Source organism: Bemisia tabaci, chromosome 3, assembly GCF_918797505.1.
Source record: "Bemisia tabaci chromosome 3, PGI_BMITA_v3".
NCBI lineage: Eukaryota > Metazoa > Arthropoda > Insecta > Hemiptera > Aleyrodidae > Bemisia > Bemisia tabaci.
The window spans coordinates 34,636,597-34,656,812 of NC_092795.1; the positions used below are offsets into that span (position 1 = coordinate 34,636,597).

General features: G+C 37.9%; 2 protein-coding genes across 2 annotated transcripts; one reads left to right on the plus strand and one right to left on the minus strand.

Moving 5' to 3' along the window:
- Positions 1-7,729: 7,729 nt before the first annotated feature.
- Gdi (GDP dissociation inhibitor) lies at positions 7,730-13,310 on the plus strand. Its single transcript, XM_019056176.2, has 2 exons — positions 7,730-8,976; positions 9,807-13,310. The coding sequence occupies exons 1-2, from the start codon at positions 8,002-8,004 to the stop codon at positions 10,161-10,163; spliced, it is 1,332 nt and encodes a 443-aa protein (XP_018911721.1). The 5' UTR covers positions 7,730-8,001; the 3' UTR covers positions 10,164-13,310.
- Positions 13,311-14,537: 1,227 nt separating this feature from the next.
- Positions 14,538-19,852, minus strand: LOC109040294 (uncharacterized). Its single transcript, XM_019056185.2, has 3 exons — positions 19,375-19,852; positions 18,524-18,806; positions 14,538-17,565 (listed from the first exon to the last, which is right to left on the minus strand). Exons 1-3 carry the CDS (start codon positions 19,563-19,565, stop codon positions 17,344-17,346), a joined length of 696 nt encoding a protein of 231 aa, XP_018911730.1. The 5' UTR covers positions 19,566-19,852; the 3' UTR covers positions 14,538-17,343.
- Between the last annotated feature and the right edge of the window lie 364 nt (positions 19,853-20,216).

The window sequence follows — 20,216 nt, forward strand, 5'->3', positions numbered from 1 at the left end:
ACTTTATTAAGAAGATTTCATAAAAAACATTATTAAATTTGCACTCCACAATTAACTTGTAGAATAATAATGACGGGGCAAGAGATAGACTGTATCTTGAAATGGACGGTTCCCACTTAGCAGAAACAGCCAACACCACGAGTAAGTGAGGAACCATCTTTAGCCACTTTTTTTTTTACTTTTCTGAAAAATATTACTGAAATTTTAGTTGCGCTTCTTAAATGATAAGTATTAATATAAATTTCCCATTTTTTACAGTGTTGTTAAAATAATAAAAAGTTACCCAGCGGGAAATTTCATTTATATTCCCGGTGGGCCTGCTACTCAAAATTTGATTTGCCGTTATTCAATTGAGCTGGGCCTAAGAAATCCCACAAAACCCATTAAATTTACATTGACAGGTCGAAAGTTCGTCTTGTGACGCACAATGTTAAACAGCGAATTTATTGTGTCGCCAGACGACACGTCCTGCAATACGTCATCATTGAAGCTGGATTCATGCTTATTTTATCAAAAATATCCTCAGAGAACAAAGGATAGGAAAAGAAATATTAGAACAGAAAGGAAAAGAAAAGACAGAAAAACGCAGAAGAGATTCAAGAAAAGCACAGTATAACAGAGAAAAATATATAGAAAAATAACAAAGAAAATGACTCCACTAGGGTAATCTGAGCTCAGCTGCGTGTGAGCATGAGCAAGATAAAAAAACACCGAGGAGATTTAAGAAAAACACAGCAGAGAACCAAGGAAAATACAGTAAAGCAGAGAAAAAAAGTACAGTCAAATAAATAAAGAAAATTACTATCGAAGAAATTCTAATCATTCGGAAAATAATTTGCTGGCGTAATCTATGCGTTGCGTGGGAGCATGAGCGAGAATTGTCATCAACTGACCGCTGGCCGCTAGGTATGTACCCTGGTACCTGGGTGGGCGAGCGACAATGCGTAAGCGGTGGCATGGTTCGATTGACAGAGGAAAGGGAACGGTCAGACATAGGGGAAAGGTTCAGGCTGAACCGTTCAGCACAGCGCACCGTCAGTCACCGGGTGGGAAGAGAGGCGGGGAGGGGACACTTCCCCTCGAGTGAAATAGAAAAAGGCAGAATCCTTCGAAGTTTATATTAATGATGATAACTGTATCAGATTACTCGGTCGTCTGATTTCTCGCTTGTGTTTTTACTTTATAAGCAATGGTTATAATTCTGTATTTTGAAGCTTTCAATAAATAATAATTAAAAAAGAAAAAAAAGAAAGAGACTTATTGTGCCTGAGAAAGAAAGAGAGTGCCAAGGGGGAGGAGAAAGATAGCCATATCACAGCGTGAAAAAGTTATTTCTGTATCATAAGGTGCACCAAACACCCAAAAAATCCAAAAATTGACCTCTCGGGTAGCAATTTAAAGTTTAAGGACGAAAAGCAGAGAATGCGAGAAGGACGCTGTTGAAGTTTATTGGTGTTGCTTCCAGCCTTACAAACGATTCACTTCGAACAGTTACAAAGTCTTTATGAATGTGAATTGTGCATGATATGAAACTTAGAGCCGATGCTCTTGAAAATAGGTTTAAGAAATAGTGCTTGGCATCGGAAGCTGAAAATTCAAACATGTCGACTCCGAACCGGGTTTTTCGCTGAGTATTAAACAATTTGAGTTTCAAATTTAAGATATATTTTTCCTGACTCAACGTTATAATTAGAATGATCACGTTATGTATCTATCATACTTTCGTCAGCTTTAAAAGAACGTTTGCTAGGGACTTGTAAAGAAAACTAATTTTTGCATGCCGCATTGTTTAAAGCATCAACTCGTTCTTGGTGATTACGCTCAAAATCCTCCCCCCCCCCCCCCTTCAAAAATCACAACATTTGCGGTTTTTGATTTACCTAACTCTTCCAGTGTCTCCAGCAAGGGAAAGGACGCGCGTTGATGACGGCGCAGAGATACAACTATTCGTGCTTGAGGGATGTTCGTGTCGTATTTGCAAAATTGAAGGCGCGATGGCGTGAAGCGTGGACTCGTAGCGTAGTACTCTGCTCCATGCTGCAGAAGATGTCGCTCAGAAAAGTTACAAAAGAAGGCTCGATTGCGTCTATCTCCCATCTTCGGCTATGACGACACTCGAGTTTTCTTTATTTCTTTTCAATTTAACGTCTAATCCTTTTTTCAGAATGTATTTGTAGACCTATATCTACAGCTCGTATGTATATCGGCTCTTTGTAAATTGGGCATTGGGCATCCGCAAGGGTCGATAACTGCCCTGGTATATCCTTAGCTTTTATTTTACTTAAGCGCTTAGTTCTGCCCACGATTGTTTTTTTTATAAGTCATGCGTAAATTCGGCATCGTCCGCTGAAATGTAGCGTGCTCAATGGTGGGAATTATTTACGAGGCTTAATGTGAGGTTGCAGCCACGTTTTATCCCTGCCGCCACATTACATTACGCATGCATTACATGTATCACATTACTTAACGCGCATAAACTAGATGTACCTCTCGAACACCAATTCCATGAAGTAAATCATGAAATTTATCAAAACCATCTCGATTTAGAACTTTCTGAGTTCACGTAGGTACTCCAAAATAATCTAATGTTGTTAGATCCACGTGATCACGGGACAGTGAAACTAATAAGAAAGCCCTATCGCATTTCAGTTCGCAGATGAATTACGCTTTGTCACCACATAATGTATAGATACATGTAAAACCTTATACTCAATGTTCCAAAATTGTGGCACTGGTGGTACAATTCGAAACGATCAACAGTGAGAGGATGACGCATAAAATTCGTATAACCCTTGATATATTTTATCAGCGGATCATTTAAGAAAACCGCAAAATTGAAAACAACCAATAGGAAAAATGCGAGGCGACGATCCACATGTATAACATGGGTTTTACTGGGAGGGATACAGCTCAACCAACGCCTGGGTGGGCATTTTGCCTACTCACTGTTTTGAAGGGACTTTCACTTCCGAGCGTTGTTGTCGTCTCAGATCAGCGACGAGTGCAGACGTTTGATGTGTTAATTGTATTGTACTTGTAAAAAAACTGACAATATCCGTCAACTTTGCTCACTTGGGCGATGAAGCTCCCAAACGAAATATCTCGGTCTGCAATTTTGCAGAATTCCTGTCATAATTTATTTTTAAAATGGAGATTTACTCACGTCAATTCTTAAAAACTTCTATGATTTTTCCTCTCCATGCGAAGTAAATTCTGAAAAATTTCAATGAAGAACGTTGATTTGTTCTCCTTCAAAAAAATAAATAAATAAATAGGTAAATAAAATTGGAGCGGATATTTGTAAATATAGCGAGTGAGAAACGTGGTTTCGGTGTTTCACCATCGATACACTTAACTATCTCAAAACTGAGTAAAGGAACCCTTAGAGGGATTAGTTATTTTGCTAGAACTTTCTAGAGTAACGCATACCTTTGATCACTTACGTGCTCTCTTTTCATAACGTAATTGGCTATTACGAGATACTAAGTGCACCTTATCACGGTTTGTTTTTTGTTTTGTTTTTTTTTCTTTTTTTTTTACATTTCAGTTATAAACTTTATTACTTAAGTCTCCACCCTATTTTGACCATCGGATTGTATCTATTTTCGAAAAACATGATGAGAGTTAAGAAATATGATCCATTTTCCTCCTTCCGTAAATTCTATAGTCATGATTTCTCAGAAGAGATATATGACCGAGATTGGAGGAGGAGAGAAAAAAACAATAAGAAGACTCATGAAACGTAGCTGACTTTTCATCTTAGAAATTAAACATGTTCAAGCACAAGAAACAGAAAAGGATGCGCATGGAGATACCGGCTGCTTTTATTATTTCAATTTTGTTGGCAACGAAGCCTAAATAAGCGCCAATCTGTGCCACCGGCTTGTTCTTAGATTCTCTGGTCAGATAATTTTGAAACAGTTTTACCCACAGTCCCTGCATGACTCTAATTCGATATTGGCCGTTCGTTCTACCCTCCTCCTCCCGACCCCTTCCGAAGCTTCAAAACTCAAGTGTTTACAGTCAAACACCGAATTGTTGACCCACACCAGGTTGGCTCGAAAACGCAAACAAATTATTCCATCATCGAGCTGTAACCCAAAATATCGGCTGATAAGACAAATAGTATCCTTGGAATTCCTGCCCTTGAGAAAAGATAATTGGCATTACACCTCAGTCACTGTCAACTATTTTGAGAAAACGTCATAACTGAGCCCTTGAAAAAAAAAACTTCAAACGATTAATTAACTAAGGCCATCATGGGAAAGAAAGAAAGAAAAAAAGAGACAAAAATACACAATTTCATGACTTATTTATTACATGACAATTATTAAGTAATATTTACTATTAATATTTATAATTTTTATTTTTAATGTGAGACTTACGTAGGCTTGGGCCTGACAATTCCGGCCTCTTCTAAGACCCCGTGACCCGGTCTTAGACCTCCCCACCCCCCTCATTCGGCGTACGTAACACTTGCACGGCCCTCGATGTCTTGAAAAATAAAAACTCATAATATAAAATTCACATTTTGCAGGCGAGCGAGGAGCAGAAGTATCATCAGCAGCAACATAATACAAATCAGTAGCCGCGTCTGATGATACATCAGCAGCAGTTGGTGCAGCGACTATCTCCCACTACGACCTGTTCCTCCCCTTTTCCCTTTTTTCCTTGTCCACCCCCCCCCCCCCTATTCGTGGTTTGTGGAGAACCTGTGGGGCGAAACGCCCCAAAGCCGCCGCGCAATGGATCGAGTCAATTGGCGAGGTCGGACTTAAAATTGTTGACTTAAACTGCAAATTTGGATGTTTTTCCGTCACATTTTAAATTTTAAGGTGTGCTATTTGGAAGATAATTTAACGAAGAAGCAAATGGAACCACTTTTAGAAATCAAAAGTTATGTATTATTGAATTATAAGAGTGTAAAGTTTCCAAATTTTGTCCGACCTCTCCTGTTGACTCGATCCACTGTGCGCCGCCGGCAGGGGTGGCAAGGGCACGTGGACGCCCCCGCTCTCCCACCATCCCGTGAGATGAGACGTATACACCTCCCTTGCAGTGGCGTGGCGTGCTTTGCGATATATCGATTGTTATGCCATTTAAACCTATGGAAAAGGATCGATAAACACGGAAAAAACAAGACTAGTGTTGAGCACTACTGGCCGTTTAGTGGGGAGTAGTTGAGGGCTGGCGTCTAAGCGCTGTACAGCTCAACACCGGAAGGCAGTACGGGTGGGCACTGAACATGAGTAGTGGTAATCAGATGCCGCGAGACGTAGTTGCGCTTAACAGGTGTAAATTCACCCATCAAACGTCGGAGTCACGATAGCCTAGTGGTAACGCGCTGGTCTTCCACCGGCGCAACCCGAGTTCGATCCCAGGCGGAGGCGCTTCATATTTTACGCTCGCTCCAAAGTCACTTTAGGGCTTGACACTACTTCTTCCTTAGTGACCCAGCCTCGAGCTGTTTAGTGCCCAGCACTCCTCTGACTTGCTGGCTCCATTTGACCTAACCCTCGTCAGTGCCCAGCACTAACATGTAGGTCCCAACCCTAAGCTCGTTTTTTCCGTGAACAGGGTCATCGCAGCGAACACCTTTGTAATCGATTCTTTGCCATAGGTTTAAATGTCACAACAATCGATTTATCGCAAAGCACACCACGCCACTGTTCCCTTGTTGGGGGAGTGGCAGGGGCGGAAGGCAGGAGCCCCCAACGGATCCTCGAGGTCCAGGGGGGCGTCCCAGGTGGCGACAGCAGACTCCGCGGAGCAAAAGAATATACAAACAATACCCCTCCCCCCCCCCCCCCCGGTTCCTCTCCACGATCCAGTTCCATCCAGAATCAAGCAGGAAAGATGATCATATCAAGAGAGAAAGTTGCTTTTATCAAGGAGAAATCTATTTGATAAACAAAACGATCTCATTTTTATAATTCGGGAGGCCTGGTCCGAATTAAGGGGGTGGCTACATGGGCCGCGGCCCATGGCGGCAAATCTAGGGGGCGGCAAATTTTGCAATTTTTTTAAATAATGTAGGTATAAAAAAAATCGGAATTAGAAAAAAAAAATTACAAACGAGTAGAGGCTACAAAATCTCTCATTTCCTGAGAGTATAGTAATTTCTAATTTTGTCGTCTTTCAGTGATACAAGAGACACCGCCTTTAACTAGTCGAGTTAAGAGAGAAACCAAACACACAATTTGGCCTGGAACGGCGCGACTTAGGGAGAAATGATGACGAGGACTTGAGATGAAAAGGAGAATCCCTCGGCGCGGCAATCGGCATGTAACACATATTAGCGCCCACAAGACTGCACGAATACTTCACGCATTGCATCAAAGACAGTATGCGGTCACTGCGGTCAGCGTGAAACGGATAGCGCCTACAAGAATGCATGAATACTTCACGCATTGTGCCAAACACAGTGCGGTCAGCGTGAAACGCATAGCGCCTACAAGACTGCGTGAAAACTTCACGCATTGCACCAAACACGGTGCGGTCGGCGCGGCGGCGGCGGAAGTTAAAATCATTAAACCAAATTTTGTGTTTGTTCTTTCATAATTTTTTCGTTCACTTCTTATGAATGGAAGGCCTTGTCCATTAGAGATAGGTTTACGGAACTTGACTTTCGCGCAAAGTTCCGTGACCTTTTGCTAGTAGTATTGACAGGGCTTTCCCAAAAAATGTGTTCAACACGAGTAAACGCGTCTTATGCACCCCTCCCCCGCTGGCACGTTCACTTGATGGTTTTTATTGATGTTTCAAAACGAATGAGAAGGGGGCGGCAAAATACAGGCGGCCCATGGGCGGCAAGTAGGAAAATCTGGCCCTGCGGGTGGCAATTTTCTCGACGGTCAAATTAAAATGCCGAAAAGTGCGTTACGTACCTAATTTAGAACGCTCCCCATACCTCGGCGGCAAAAGTCTGCCGTTGACGAAGATAAATTTCGTTTAACTTTCAAAGAAATGGAAAAATTTGCTCCGATACAGTACCTACTTACTTAATTTTGAGAAATGCTATAGGGACCGTTTTTCTTTGAAATTTTCAGATTCGCCTCTTAATAGGCACTAGCCAAATTCGAAAGGAATATTGTTCAAATTCCCGAAAAATGTGTTTTTCATCACAAGAGAGGGAAATTGAAACCGCGTTTCAACTTAAAATGACATCATTCTTATTGCATCTTCTCCCTTTTGAACCACCTTATCGGTATTGCCCTATCCCCTTCCCCCTTCTCCTGCTCATGGTGAACCGGGAAATGGTTGATACCGTACACAATTTTTTAAGACCCGGCCACTGCGCGCGAATATTCCCGTTTTGAATTTCTTAGCAGTGTAGATTGGTGACAAGGTCGACACTTTCAGGTTTAATGATCGGCCCAAATTACCAATTTACAGCAGGCCATTTCTTCTAAGCGGCATTATGAAAAAAAAAAAAAATTAGAGCAACTCAGATGCGCAGACTATCCTCCATCTCCATTATTTACCATTAATTCGACACGTCAGGTGTGGCAAATAGACCGGCCGAAATTGTACTGTGATGGATAGGATTGCTATGTGAATTTTCACACTTCAGAACCTTCTATGGCTAAAAAATGACATCAATTTCGTATTTTAACTCTCTGAAATGCGTAAACTTGACGTATCCAGTATGTTTTTATGATTAATCCAAAATATGTGTCGCATAATCGACTGGCAGAGGCTTGATATCAGTTGGTACTTCGAGCTATTTATCGGAGAATTTCTAACCTGCAAGTTTATGACAGGTGTCAATGCTCCAGAGCAAACCGTGACAAATTCTAGAAAATAAGAAGAAATCCCGTATCCTTTCCCACTTTCTATTTAGTGCAGCCATACGTGCCCGTCGTGTTCCTTATTTTCATCTCTTGGTTGTCGTATTTAAGGTGCGAGGCCCTTTCGGAGTTAGGTTCGCGGACAGTCGGGTCAGTTTAGGCTAAGAACTTCAAATCCACGTAGATTTAGTGTTTATTTTGTGTGGAAGTCATGGATGAAGAATACGACGCGATCGTCCTGGGCACCGGGCTCAAGGAGTGTATTCTCAGTGGAATGCTCTCCGTCTCCGGCAAGAAAGTCCTACACATCGATAGAAATAAGTACTATGGTGGAGAGTCAGCATCTCTGACTCCATTGAGTGAGCTTTTCACCAAATTCGGAGCCCCTGCCCCAGATGAATCCACCTACGGTCGAGGCAGAGACTGGAATGTCGACCTCATCCCAAAGTTCCTCATGGCTAATGGACAGTTAGTGAAACTACTCATCCACACTGGAGTGACCCGCTATCTAGAGTTTAAGTGCGTCGAAGGTAGTTACGTATACAAAGGCGGCAAGATATCCAAAGTACCTGTCGATCAAAAGGAGGCTCTTGCGTCAGACCTCATGGGTATGTTTGAAAAGAGGAGGTTCCGAAATTTCTTGCTCTTTGTTCAAGACTTGAAAGAAGATGATCCTCGCACATGGAAAGACCTAGACATTAACTCAACAACAACACTCCAACTTTACGAGAAGTTTGGTCTTGATAAGAATACACAGGACTTCACTGGCCACGCTTTAGCTTTCTACAGAGACGATGCTTATCTTGATGACCTTGCAATCAAAACCATAAGGCGTATCAAGCTCTACAGTGACTCTCTTGCCCGATACGGAAAGTCACCGTACCTTTATCCCATGTACGGCTTAGGTGAGCTCCCGCAAGGTTTTGCCAGGTTGAGTGCAATTTATGGTGGCACGTACATGTTGGACAAGCCTGTTGATGAAATTGTCCTGGAGAATGGAAAAGTGGTTGGCGTCAGGTCAGGAAGCGAAGTTGCTCGTTGCAAGCAGGTCTACTGTGACCCATCTTATGTTCCAGAAAGAGTCAAGAAGGTTGGGCAAGTTATCCGGTGTATCTGTCTTCTAAACCATCCTGTTGCAAACACGAAAAACGCTCTTTCAACCCAAATAATCATTCCTCAAAAACAGGTATGTTCTCATTACCGCAGTAGTTCAACAGTAAGTAAGTAAGTAAGTAAGTAAGTAAGTACAGGAAATGAATTGGTTTGCAATCTTGCAATAATGAATCCTTTCCTTGACAATTGCAAGAGGCATATTACCAGCTGTGCAGCTATTTGAGAAATTGACTTACCTCTTATCGAAAAGTGTGCTTTTTTCCATGTGGATGGGTACTGACCGTGACTGCCCTGCTGGCATACCTTTTGACGTTACCTACTGAAGGAAGTTTTCTTTATTCAATTGTCTTTTCTCTGTACATAAGTACTTTAAAGTTTTGCTCCTAACAAAAGATTCTGGAACCTTTCTGTGAGGTGTCAACACCTTATCGATAAGAATTTCTAAGCTCAATCATTTTTGTGACAAAAAAATTAGTATAGGTAAATATCTAGGATGAGAAAAAAAAATTAGAATAAATGGTATGAAATGGTGTGAACCCAGCACCTTTCCTACACCTTGTTAAATATCTAGGTGTAGCCGATTTTAGATTACTTTTCCACTTTTGTTATATGTAAGGGATAGGGAATTGCCTGCAACCAAAGCGGCCAAATAATTTAAAACAGGCTCTACAATATTTGTTATCATGTAAGTACTTTAAAAAACATTATCTAATTCCACAGCAATTTTTGGGGAATACACAGATTAGAGACTTCCTCTATGAAATAAGCAAGGTAAACAAGTAGAATCTTTTTTCATTGCTGAAGAGCCTCTAAAAAAATTTGACTTCAATAAATTCTTTCTTCCACACATGTTAATTTTAAATAATGCTAAATTAAAATTCTGGGTGCTACTTTTTTGTGCAGGTGAACCGCCGTTCAGACATTTACATCTCTGTGGTGAGTTACACGCACCAAGTTGCTGCTGAAGGATGGTTCATTGCGATGGTCTCAACCACTGTCGAAACAGCAGACCCTTCGAAGGAGATCCAACCAGCGCTTGACCTTTTGGGGGCTGTTCACCAAAAGTTCATCCATGTATCTGACTACTTTGAGCCCACGGATAATGGTACTGAGTCGCAGATTTTCATATCATCATCATATGATGCCACAACCCACTTTGAGACTACTTGCATGGATGTTGTGGATATCTTCAAGCGAGGAACCGGCGAGGACTTTGACTTCTCTAAAGTAAAGGCAGATCTCGGCCAAGAAGAGCAGTAAACAGAGTTTTAATCCCTCTCCTCTTCTGTTGCAAAAAGGGCTCTGCAGGCTGGTGACTGGTCAAGACAGGAACAAAGACATTCAATTTAGAAGACAGAGTAATAACGGCTGTGAATAAAGCTGATGTGAAATTGTTTAGTTAGGAGAATCTAATGTCTCGTGCAGCTATCAAGCCTCTGACATAAACCCAATAGAAAGTTGTGTTTTGTCAATGGAGACTAGGCAGTGAAAATGATATGAACCATCCATAATATTTATATTTCTAAGCTTTCATCAATTTTCCCCCTATTACAGCCTTTTCCTCTCTTAAGTTGTGTCAAAACTGTAATTCCTAGAAAGACCAAGTTCATTTGTATTATTCAAGTCATCCATTCATGCGGTCTTCTTTTTACTTGCAATCATATCAACAATTCATACTGAATGAGAGCAGTAGTCTCCTTTCTCACAAAACTGAACTCTTTAGCTGTCGTGCACTCTATCTTCTAAATTAGTCTCCTTTTAGGCAGAGATGACAATCATATTCACACGTTAAACCAAAGCAAGTTAGATAAATCGGACTGGTCTTTTTTTTTTTTTTTTTTTGGATAAAAAAAATGCGCTCAGCAGAAAAGCAGAGGCGCTGTAATTGATATTGAAACAATCTTAAAAGTATGAAAGTATGTTATCTCCTCCCCCAATTTTTTCTTCTTCTATTTTCCAGAGGTTTCTTTTAAACGTCCATTTTCAATTAGAAAAAAAAGGAAGTTCTGTGTAAAAAACCAACATATCTGCAATACAGGCGAAAATTTTCAAATAATTTGAAAACCTCCCAAGGGCTTTCACAGATTATTAAGTATGTCTCCAATTCATTCTGATTTATGAAACGCTTGTTGCTCATTCACTGAAATGTAAAAGACTCTGCATCATTTGAAGCAAAGTTTTCAATTTTGCGATCCTTGCTAATTGAAATGGGTGAAAAAAGAAACCAAGTTACATAAGTTCTGGAGAACCTTATGAAAGTTGCAAAAAATGATTAACGATCATCCATTGTTTCCTTACTTCTACAGTTCATGTTTCTATTATGATTTTTGAGACAAAGAGAAAAAAGGAGGATTTTAAAGATAAATGTAAAATACCGAAATTTTAGCTGTAAGTAGAAGTCAATCTCATCCTGTTTTAATGAATGTCAAAGTTATCCTCTTCGTCCTGTCTGCCAATGAAACAGTCTATCTACTTTCAATTACTTATTTTCAACCTTTGAAGTTCAATCCTTCACCAAGCAAAAAATGAAGAACCTTTGTATTTGAAAGCTTAATAAATCCAGAAAACAGCTGTTTGTTTTTTAATAGCTCTTCATGATCCTGCAGCCTTCGCAAAGACTTACAAGATTATTTCTAGTTTGGGGAATGTTAACTTTGTAATTTGGAGAGGGGAGGAGCTGTAGAATTCCGTGTAAGTTTGTCCTAAAGAATTTGTAACTATCAGTTCTACCTAATTGTTTTTGTTGATCAGTTTGTGTTGCATGTAACAATATTTAAGATCACTGAAAGTTTGACTCAAGGTGGGGCAATGATTTGTGAGTGCAATTTTTTTTTTTTTTGAATCTCCTTCTAAATTTTTTTAGATTTTGATCGGTAGGTATAATTGTAATAGTTGCTATCCTAAATTTCGTTTATGCTTAATTTTTTTTTTTTAAATAAGTCATTCATTAATTTTCATGAAAAACTTTTTTCTCAGAATAAAATTTTCGAATGACTTTCTCATTAAATTTTTCGAACCATTCTAATTAAGATAATTTTTTTTTAACATCTTGCCACGTAAAATTTTGCTTTAAACCCTTCATCTGAAAACAAGCTGTCAGTATATTAATAAGGATACAAGGAGTGTCCAGAAAAGCTTGTAAGGAAATATTATTTGAAAATCCTTCCGAAGTAAATCTGCTTGCTGTTTCGGTTTTCCTCCTACTTTATTTTGCTTTTCATAATCTTTACGGCCCCTCATTAACCAAAAAAGGGTAGGTAAAGTCTAAATATGTAATGCTAGAATATGCATAATAGGTTAATATGGAATTTTAAGTCTGTCTCATCATCAAATAGTTTGAAAACTTAATTTTAAATTGTTAATGATTCCCCTTAACCACAGTATTGAAACTTTGTCTGCGTGATGTAAACTGTCTTGGCACTACAAATGCTCCTAAATTAAGAATTGACCTCTGGCATCTAAAATTTTTCTGTTATTTCAGTCTTCTAGGAAACTATAAATTAAAGGCCTTCTACTTCTAGCCCGTCTGCAGCTAGTTAATCACTAGCTTGAAGAATTCTTATGGGCCGGATTTGCTTTAATGTATGTGATGTAATTATTATATTTTATTATTATTAGTTATTATTCTTATTTTCATTATTCCAAAGTATAGAGAATGTGTTAATTTGCGTAGAAGGAATTGTTTACTATTTTCTGTTAGATTCTCTGTGTATTGTGATGAAATCATGATCTTCATTGATAGTTTTTGGCTTTAATCGTGTGTGATGGTAGAGCTCATATGCCAAACCAACAAACGATGTTTAATTATCATGTCGTAGGTAATCTGTCTTCATATTGGAACAATTTAAGACTTGCGTGTATTGCTCGCCACTTTTGGAAATCCAAGCTGTGCAGGATGTGAGAATTTTTCAATTTTTAGTCTTAACTCGTTTTATGCCCCGAACATAAATTGATTAAAATATATTTGAATAAAATGTATTCATATATAGCAAGTTTTCTACAAGCATTTACATACTTTAAGAAAGAAAAATTGCACAATTTATCGTAAGGAGTTTCTGTAACTTTTCCTACATTTTTACATTTAAACATAAAAAAAAAAAAAAAAAATCCACCATAATATCGCTCTAATAAATTATTTGTTAGGTAATTTGTAGAGTCAGTCCATGGCTTTTCAACCTGTTCGCTCCTTTCCGAGTGCAGAGGATCAGAATTTGATGTAGTACCTAGAAATCTGAATTCTCCTTAGGTGCATTTTTTTTCTTTTTAAATCTTAGATAGGTATATTGATTAATCTATTATAGAAAATTTTATCGGAGGTTAGCCAATTTGAAAATGATAAGCTCTCTTAAAGAAACAGGAAATGTGTAAAGTAAAAGTAAAAAAAAAAAAAAAAAAAAAAAAGGAAAATTAACTCGTATAATTCCATTGCAGTAATAGAACACACAAAACAACAGCAGAAAATACAGTAATCATTTCCCAAAAGTAATTCTTCAGCAAGGAATTTGCTTCTCCTCTTCCAGTTTCAAACCCATATTTTTAAAAACCTCACCACCTAAGTTTGTTTTGTGTGAACTGTTCAAAGCACGAATGCCTCTGAAAAAATACTCCTCTCTTGTTGAAGTACACCCATAATGTCAATCAATGTTTTGTGAAGTTAGCGTAATTCTCTTAGACTTTTGATTATTATCAATCTTGATTATGTTACTGCATTTATCCATTCTAACCAACTGTTGAATGGGGAACACAAATTAGGCACTGGCTTATGTTAGGTAAATTTTGTTTGGCGATTACTACTACATTTCGTTGCCAAAATTTTCTTAATTTGCAAGTTATAGCACCTTATCAGTTGAATAGATAAATAATTGATTATAAAGTAACGAAGTATGTCTGTTTTCCAATGTGACAAGTATCAATTACAACATCCATTTGGTATGTATAAGTTCTGAAAGTTCAATATTTCATTTTGAGAATAATTAGAATCGAAGGCGTATCATTGCAGTTAACCTATTCTGGTTTTTTGCAATATTGAAGAAGAAAATAAGTTGAGGAATCTGGGTGTCTTTCGATAAATCATTTTTGATTCATTGATCATTCAGTTCAATTTGTCAATAATCATTCATACCTCAGCATGCATTGAGCATCAGTAGTTTTTTCCCTTACTTTTTGCATTTAAAGCCCACCCTTTCCTAACCACACAACCGATTATCGTTTGAAAAAGTTTTTCATCTAATTTTCAGTATCTTTCATAAGGGACGTGTCATGTCATCCCTTCTATATTTTTTATCATCATTGCTTGCTTTATAACATCTGAGCGCAAGAGCTAAAATGTGATTCCACCAAAGTACGAAATTTCTCAGCCTCAGGTCTCTCAGAAACAATTCTCTCTCACAAATAAACAAATGATTTCTCTCTGCATAAAAGTGCTTCTCTAAAGTTGCTCACTTGATGATGACATTGATTTGGAAGCTTTTTTTCAATTTTGCATGGAAACTGTAAAAGGAATATAAAAAAATATTGTGTGACACCAAACGTGCTTATTAATCTTCACCAGCACCTCAAATAAATTTCCCTTGCATTCTTAAGCTTGTGATTTGTGCCCAGGTTCAGCGACCCAGTTTTGTTTCCCTTTTTTGATTTATTTACGATAATTTTTCTATTACTCTGTCTGTGGGTTATTGCCGTCAACTTATTCAGTTAAGCTTTTTTATGTTATAAGGTTGCTAAATCAATGTTATTCAAATACATTTTATGTATTTAAACATGATACTTTTTTTCTTTCATCCCATTTCTACTGTCAAATCCATACATATCACGATCAGAACTTCTTTTTCAGCAAAAACTTATCAGATTTTGAATATGTTTTTTGGGGGGACTGCCTTCTAATGATTCTACAATGATCAGCTTATAAAACATCTTATCATTCATCTAGCTAAATTAGATATATTGGCTAGTGAAATCTTCAATTGTTTTATAGGAAGGAAATTTAGATCTCTTTTCAAGAAAAATAGACAAAATTAGCAACGAAAGTGATTTTAAGCATAAAAATCTTTACTTCAAAAAAAAGCTAAAAGATTAACAGTCACCGTGAACAAAAGAACAAAATAGGTAAAAAAGAGACCGACACATGGATACTTAAACACTTTGGGAGACAATCATTTTTGCACATAAGTTAGAAAATTGAAATGTTGTAGGTAAAAAGAAAGAGAATCACTTCCTTGATTCCCATAACATACTTATTCGTACATATATTTGCTTCTCCATTCAACCAAGGGTCGACTTTGACTAGAGGTACACGTAAGTTAGAGAAAGTCTTAAAACAAAGATGAGGGGAGAGAGAAATAGACCACTCCAAACACACAACTGACATTTTTCCAACATTTTTGGCATTGTGAGTGTCATTTCTAGGATACCATTCTTCATCTAAAAAAATCTGGGAAAAGAAAAACGATTCAGAGGCAGGTGGATAATTATACTAATCCCCAACTTTACATATTTACATGCGTAAATTTAGTTCCTTTTCAGATGAATTTGGCAGGTCTACAGTCCATACCCATGGGCGGAACTAGGAACGTTGAAGAGGTGGGGGTCAAGGGTCACCTTATGAAGAGAGGGTATTCTAGGGGCACCAAAAGACATCCAAGGGGTATCTGTAAGACTCTCTCAGCTCTAAAGGAGGGTTAAGGGATTTTCCAAGCTCTACAGGAGGTTTAGAGAGACCTCTCCAGAAAAGTTTGAAAAAGGAATCCTACAATAGGAATCATGTGAGAAAGGAAACATTAAGTACCTAGAAATTCGGCACAGGCCAAATTCTGAGATTTTTTGATATGATAACCCTTACAACTCCTATTGATTTCTTACTAAAAATGAGATCAAGATCGGATTCAAATTTAAATATAACTAAGTATGTAAAAGAGAAATAAAATGACCCAGCCAGTAATTGCCAAAAACAATGTTGTTAAAACATTTCGGTAATGTTTATTTTAGCGGTATGTTATGACAACGTTTTTGCAACCCCTTTTTGCTGGGTGCAGATCAGCTGTGAAAATGAAATCTAAACCACTAAAAAATAAGAGACATAACAATAGTGAAACTAGAAAAGTGTAGCTGCTCGATGCATCATTTCAAATTTCTCTTCAGGTTTGTCTTCTTTTTTTTGCAAAATTTCAAAAATTTTTAAAAGTGAGGAAGTACTTACCTATTTTTGAGAAAGCAATTAAAATCATAAAAAACATTTAAAATACTGTCATCCTCTGTCACAGATGCTGCAAAATTATGAAGGACTAGAAAATTTGAAACATTGCAAACTGAGTTGAGCATTTTTCTAGCTTTATTGCTAATGTGCATAAATCTAACAAAATCATGAGTGGTTGATTTCTACTCTGGCGGAGGGTAAAATACTACAAAAAGTTAGCCTGGTAATGTATTCAAACCCCAAAAAATTGAGAGCTTTCATGAGCCATTCAACTTTTTTTGAGTCTCAAGAAAAGACTAGTTAAGTACCTGGGTACTTAGATTTTATTTCGTGTTAGAAAGTTCAACACCAAATATATGCATGAAGAGGTACTATTCCTACTTCATTATTAGGACTTAGGTAATCAAGAGTTGGAATGAACACAAAGAAAGGCGTGGTGACATGCAAACCTTAAGTCCTAAAAATTCAAAAGTAGGGCACGGTTTTCAGACTGATTGCACTCATTTCTCCAGGTTATCATATTTTGAAATAATAGTATTATTTTGACAAATACCTACAAAATTTATCTTCTTAAAGCTGACGATTACTTTTGAAGATATTTTGACCAAAATGGGTGAGTTGTGCTGGTCACCGAATCGTGTTTTGATGCTGGATTTTTGTAGATCAGCTAAAAACAATAAGATCTGTTTAATCAGTAACTTTCTATGTTGAATATTGACCAAGTGATCACCCTTGGAAAAGTCGAGTTTTTGATGTCATTCACTGCGGTAATGACACATTTGGTCTCTTCCACCTTGCTTTCATCAGTCCGAGTGACGCACATTGGCAATGGTTGTTCACTGTGAAACTCATATAAAAGCAAGGTGGAAAACACCAAGGGTGTCATAACCGCAGTGGATGACGTCAAAAACCCGACTTTTCAAAGGACGATAGCTCCGATAAAATTGAACATAGAAAGTTGCAGTTTGGACGGATCTTATTATTTATAGCTTATCTACAAGAATCAAGCATCAAAACACGATTCTGTGGTCAGCGCAACTGACCCATTTAATGTGGTAGGTGTTATGAACTCTCAAACCTTCCAAAATATGGACAAATCTCTGCATTCATTTCAGAGTTTTTTGTAATTATGCATCAGACTTTAAAAAGAAGGGAGCATTGAAGTCTTTCTGAATAACACAGGGAGTTGTGTCAGAACAGAGAAATATGTATTCGCTGCAAAACTATTACCACTTGAGACTATCTACTTCAGCAGTTCTTGGGAAGCACTTCTTTCCACCAGTTTTGCGGAAAATGGTATTTCTGAATTTCAATACCCTCCCTTGGCACAGGTAAGTCATATCCTCCAAATTCTCTTGATGGAAGTGGAGACGAGACTAGATATGTTGGAAAACAGTCGAGTGCTGACATTGCCTCACAATCTGGTGGGAGCAGGCGCCGTTTCCAGCCTATTCGCCTCATCATTCCAATCTATTCCAAAAAACACAAAGGGATTATATACATTTTATTTTATGGTACTTTTTAAAAAACTGCCGCTTCAAAATCACTCCATGCCACCAAGAAAAAGTCTATGGAAAAAGTTCCTCTTCAAACTTGATAGACATCTTGCAGCAGTTGAGATGGTCTGAGGAAAATGTCTAAGTTATGGAGAAGTTGTATCGGAAACTGCCGAAGCAGAGAGTTATTTCTCTCCTTAAAGTTGCATTATGAGGTGCCTGATATGAAGGCAGTGCATTTTGATTCCTCAAGTCTGCATCTCTTTCACTCAGTTCATTTCAAGAGGTTCCTACGCATTATAATTTTTTTTTTAAAAACTTACATTTTAAATTTTTAATCAGTACTTAAAAAGCTTGCTTACAATTTAAAGGTAAGCTCTATTCTTAATCAGGGGTTTTAAAAATGCGTTTTAATATATGTTGCTGCTTTGATTTATGTTTACTTTTGAACTAAGAACTCATCAAATAGTGGGTTTATCAAGCTCTACAAAGTCATGTGTGAAAGCTAATGTTTCACTGTAACATTCCTCTCTGAAAATTGGTGAAATAGTTTTTTTATTCAGTTGTTTTGGGATATCCTATATATCGACGGTGAAACTACCAAACCACGTATCTCGTTTGCGGTGTTTAAAAATCTACGCTCGCATTTTATTTTTTTGAAGTAGACCAAATCAATATAATTCCTTGAAATTTTCACAGAATTTTCTCCGCACGAAGAGGAAAAATCATAGAAATTTTCAAGACTGGACGTTGAGTAGTTTTTCATTTAAAAAATTAAGTATAACAGGAAGTCTGCGACATCGCAAACCGAGATACGTGGTTTGGTAGTTATATGATATGAGCTCTGATCCAATTCATTGTACTGACAACTCATTTGTCACTCTGCATAAGGAGTCTTGATGAAAAATGGTTAAATAAATTTCCACAGGTACCTGGGGATTTTCTTCAAAGACAACTAGTTCCACAAGAGCTCCTCCAATTTTGGGATCCATGATGGAATAAAGTCCTTCACTTGAGTCATAAGAGAGTAGCAGTTGGTGTTGCTTGAAGACTCTCTGCAAATAAACTTCATCCTTTGTGATCAACTCTTCATTGAAGACACAGAACTCAACGTTTGACTCCCAGGGAAGCGAACGAGAGAGCCGTATTTGGCCCCACAGAGATCCGTAGCAGAGGAAGTGGGTAAGTTTTAGTGCTGCTAGGACGTTGTGCACCCTAAAAACAATGATTTTATAACAGCAGAGGAATATGTGAAGTTAAATTACGTGGAGGATCAGGTAATGTATGATTATATTTGTAATCTGCATGGATGGAAGAAGTAAGTTTACTTCACAATGTCACACACTGACACACAAAGCTCAGTGACTTTTCAAATTTTTGCCATCGCCTTTCCACAAATTTTCTCACTGTTTTAAAAAATGATGACCCTTCTTCCCTGCTAGTCGAATGTTTGTGTACAATTTTAATGCATTTCAAACATGCTGTCTATACGACTCTTACGTCAACCGCTATCAGTTTCTGAATTTCACTGCAGGTTAAAGTGCCTTGCTACAAATCGGATTTAATGCATGCTACTGTTTCAAATTGAGTATGTTCAAGACTATGGTACCATCTGACTCCTTTTATAATTCTGTTGAATGGTGCTGATTCAGAGCTATCATCAGAGATTGATGTTTGTCTCTAACATACAATCCCCAAGCTCTTCCTTTATTAGCAACCCCATTTGAATGTAACGGTATCGACACAATTCTTTTGACTTAAATTATGTTGAAAACATACCAACCTGGAAGCTAAACTGTGCAGATTATCTTGAAAAGCTTCTGTGTGGTGACACGTTTCAGTGAAGGTCTCCTGCGTGTACCGAACAAACAGCCAAGTCAGTAGAATGATAGAGGCACCTATAAAGTACAGTTTGCGGATGAGCGGGACTCTCCTCATACTTTTCAGAGAACATCCCAGAAATGAGGCGAGCATTGCAGAAACGGAAAAGGGAGGTTGTTCATCTAAAAAGAATTCGCTCCAAGGGTAACATCTTCATCCGACGAAGAGGACTCTTTTTACAGTCTGAACTTTCATGGCACCTAGTGTCAGTTTAAAAAAATTAAGCCATCGTGAGCAAACTTGCCTTTGACTTTGTGGATATTTTGATTTTTGATTTTTCCTCTTTCACTTCACTAGTTTGTTAAGTTTTTAGATGGCAATACAATATCTTATTCAAAACAAACAACGTAACGTAACCTCAAAAGCTCGAGCGAGCTTTCGATTGCAGCGCTGCCTGCGGAAATTTGCGAAGTAATGTTTTTTTTTTCAAGTTGTGCACCCTTGCCCAACCAAAAAACTCCAAACAATCTACTAATGACAAAAAATTACAATTTTTCTATAACCGGCAAAAAACTTTTTACGTACATCTATGTATTTATGAATTTTATAATTAATGAGGATATTCATAATTTATTGAAATCGGAGAATTGATGCAAAAAATAATAAATTATTCGTTTCACATGACTTCAATATCAACAGTGAGAGATTGCGTACATTGGTAGACTGCCGTGAAGCAAAGCTGTTGGATAGGTTACCGCGCTTTTCAAATCGTTTGAAACAGATACTTCCGTCTTGATGTTGAGT